General features: G+C 39.1%; 1 protein-coding gene across 1 annotated transcript; it reads right to left on the reverse strand.

Moving 5' to 3' along the window:
* Nucleotides 1-319: 319 nt before the first annotated feature.
* Nucleotides 320-1,255, reverse strand: LOC128565843 (olfactory receptor 52J3). Its single transcript, XM_053562575.1, has one exon. It carries the CDS (start codon nt 1,253-1,255, stop codon nt 320-322), a length of 936 nt encoding a protein of 311 aa, XP_053418550.1.
* Nucleotides 1,256-2,453: the final 1,198 nt, after the last annotated feature.

Consider the following 2,453-nt stretch of genomic DNA (forward strand, 5'->3'; position numbering starts at 1 on the left):
ATATATCATATTAGACCCAGTATCATATTCTCTTTCCCCAGAAAAAAAAAAGCAGCCTTTCTCTATCAATTGCCCTGCAAGAGGTCATGTAGGTAGAGACTGCCAGACTCTTTCCCAGGATAGCCCTTTCAGAATAGCTCATCAATCTTTGAACTTGATATATAATGAGGCTTCTTCCAGGTCTCAAAATCCATTCATCAGAAATCTAGGAAAAAAAAATTGCATTGCAAATGGGCTCCAATAAGACAAGGACCAGCAGACATTATTTAAGTCTTCCTACAAAGGTTAGACATTTTAGTAAAATAACATGGTGAGAATCTTATTTTTTAGTGAACACATACAGCACTCGCTCTCGTATCTGTTTGGTCCTCACTCCATAAATGATGGGGTTGAGAGAAGGTGGGATTACCAAGTAGAGATTAGCAACAAGAATGTGAATATAGCGCGGTATGCTGTGTCCAAATCGGTGAGTAAGGAATGAGAAGACTGAGGGGATGTAGAAAACACAGATGACTCCAACATGGGAGCCACACGTGCTCAGGGCTTTTAGCCGAGCATCTTGTGATGGGAGGCGGAAGACAGCACGGAGAATGTAAACGTATGAGATGCCAATAAGAATCAGATTCAGAAGAAAGAGAGAAACCACAAAGAGCCCATAGATACCATTGATACGGATGTTTCCACAGGACAATTTGGCAATGCCCATGTGCTCACAGTAGGAGTGGCTTATTACATGAGCTTGACAAAAAGGTAGGCGGTAAATGAGGTAGATCATGGGAAGTGTAAGCAAGACTGGGCGAATCAGAATGACCATGCTGATGCCCACCAGCACCCGGGTTGTCAAGATGGTCGTGTAGTATAGGGGAGCACAGATGGCCACATAGCGGTCGAAGGCCATAGCCAGTAAGACCTCAGCCTCCATGCCAGTGAAGGCATGAATCAGAAACATCTGGGCCACACAAGCCCCAAAGTTAATCTCATGAGCATCGAACCAGAAGATCCGCAGCATGTGGGGCACAGAGGTTGTAGAAAGGGCCAAATCAATTGTTGACAGAATGGCCAGAAAGTAGAACATGGGCTCCCGGAGAGTCTGTTCTGCTTTGATGACTAGCAGAATGGTGGTGTTGCCTAATAAAGCTACAAAGTAAACAAAACAGAAAGGCAGGGAGATCCAGACGTGGACATCTTCCAACCCTGGGATTCCAATGAGGAAAAATGTGGCTGGATGAAAAATGCTCCTATTATAATAAAACATCCTTCCAAATGACAATTTAGCTGTTGTTGCTACACCTAAAAGAAAAGGTGGGAGAGAGAGAAATAACATTAAATAAGGGTTTGGAATAACAATAATTAAGGTACTGTCTCATTCAGTATATATCGAGTGAAAATGCAAACCTCTGCTATTTTTAGAGTCCGGTTAATGTAGTTTACATTGCATCCTAGTCATTGGAATTTTTCAGCCTCAAAGAATCTAATCCTTGTGTAAATGTAATCCTAATTTGTATTATGTCAATGTTACAGAATTTCAAGACTTAGAACTTGATATTAATAATAGAATAATTTAATATACGCTGTATTTTTTGTGAATCCCTTGATTGACAAGGGACACAAAAAAATGAAGGATACACACAGACAGGAAATGCAGACATACTCTAAAATAAGACAGATGAGAAAGGAAAGTCACATGCACACATGTACAAGATAATTCCGTAATTAGAAATTGAAAATAATGATATAATGATTCAATTATCATTTATTGGTATAGAAGAAAAGCAAGATTAAGCCTAATATTCTGTCAAAAACACATAAATAGAATATGAGAGCTACAGATATCACAAACAAAAGCCCTGACATTCTGGGATGTCTGCCCAAGGGCAAACACAGCCTTAGTCATATATCTCTAAACAGGAAACAGCTCAGAAATAAAATAGTAATAATCCTGCTGGAGATTTTTGCTATGAAAATATTTTCCCACAACCATCCTGTTTCATGGGGTTCATGTTGGGGTATTTTGGTACTATTTTATAAAGCCCTTTGAAAGCTTCTTGTGTTCTGAGAATGCTTGCTACCATCAGCACTGCTACTGGGTCACCTCGCCTTTCTGATTTTTTTTTTCTGATTGATTTGCTTCATAACTTTTTAATTATTAGGTTACATAATAGGTGTATATATAATCATTTATTGTTTCTTTGTGTTAGGAACATACCATTTCCACTCTTTTAGTTATTTCAAAGTATTCAATAATTTATATTTTCCTATAGTCACTCTGTTGTGGCTTAGTCACCGGAACGGTGGATAGAGGAAATCATGAAGGCTTTATCTGCTTATGGACCTAGTAAAGGTATTTTTGATGCCAAAAATTGTAATAAAATGTCTAATTGTCTGAAGGCCTTGCGCCTGTCTTCTTCAGAGAAGTTTCTCTTCAAATCCCTTGCCCAGCCTGCGATGGGATC

Source organism: Nycticebus coucang, chromosome 14 (assembly GCF_027406575.1).
Source record: "Nycticebus coucang isolate mNycCou1 chromosome 14, mNycCou1.pri, whole genome shotgun sequence".
NCBI lineage: Eukaryota > Metazoa > Chordata > Mammalia > Primates > Lorisidae > Nycticebus > Nycticebus coucang.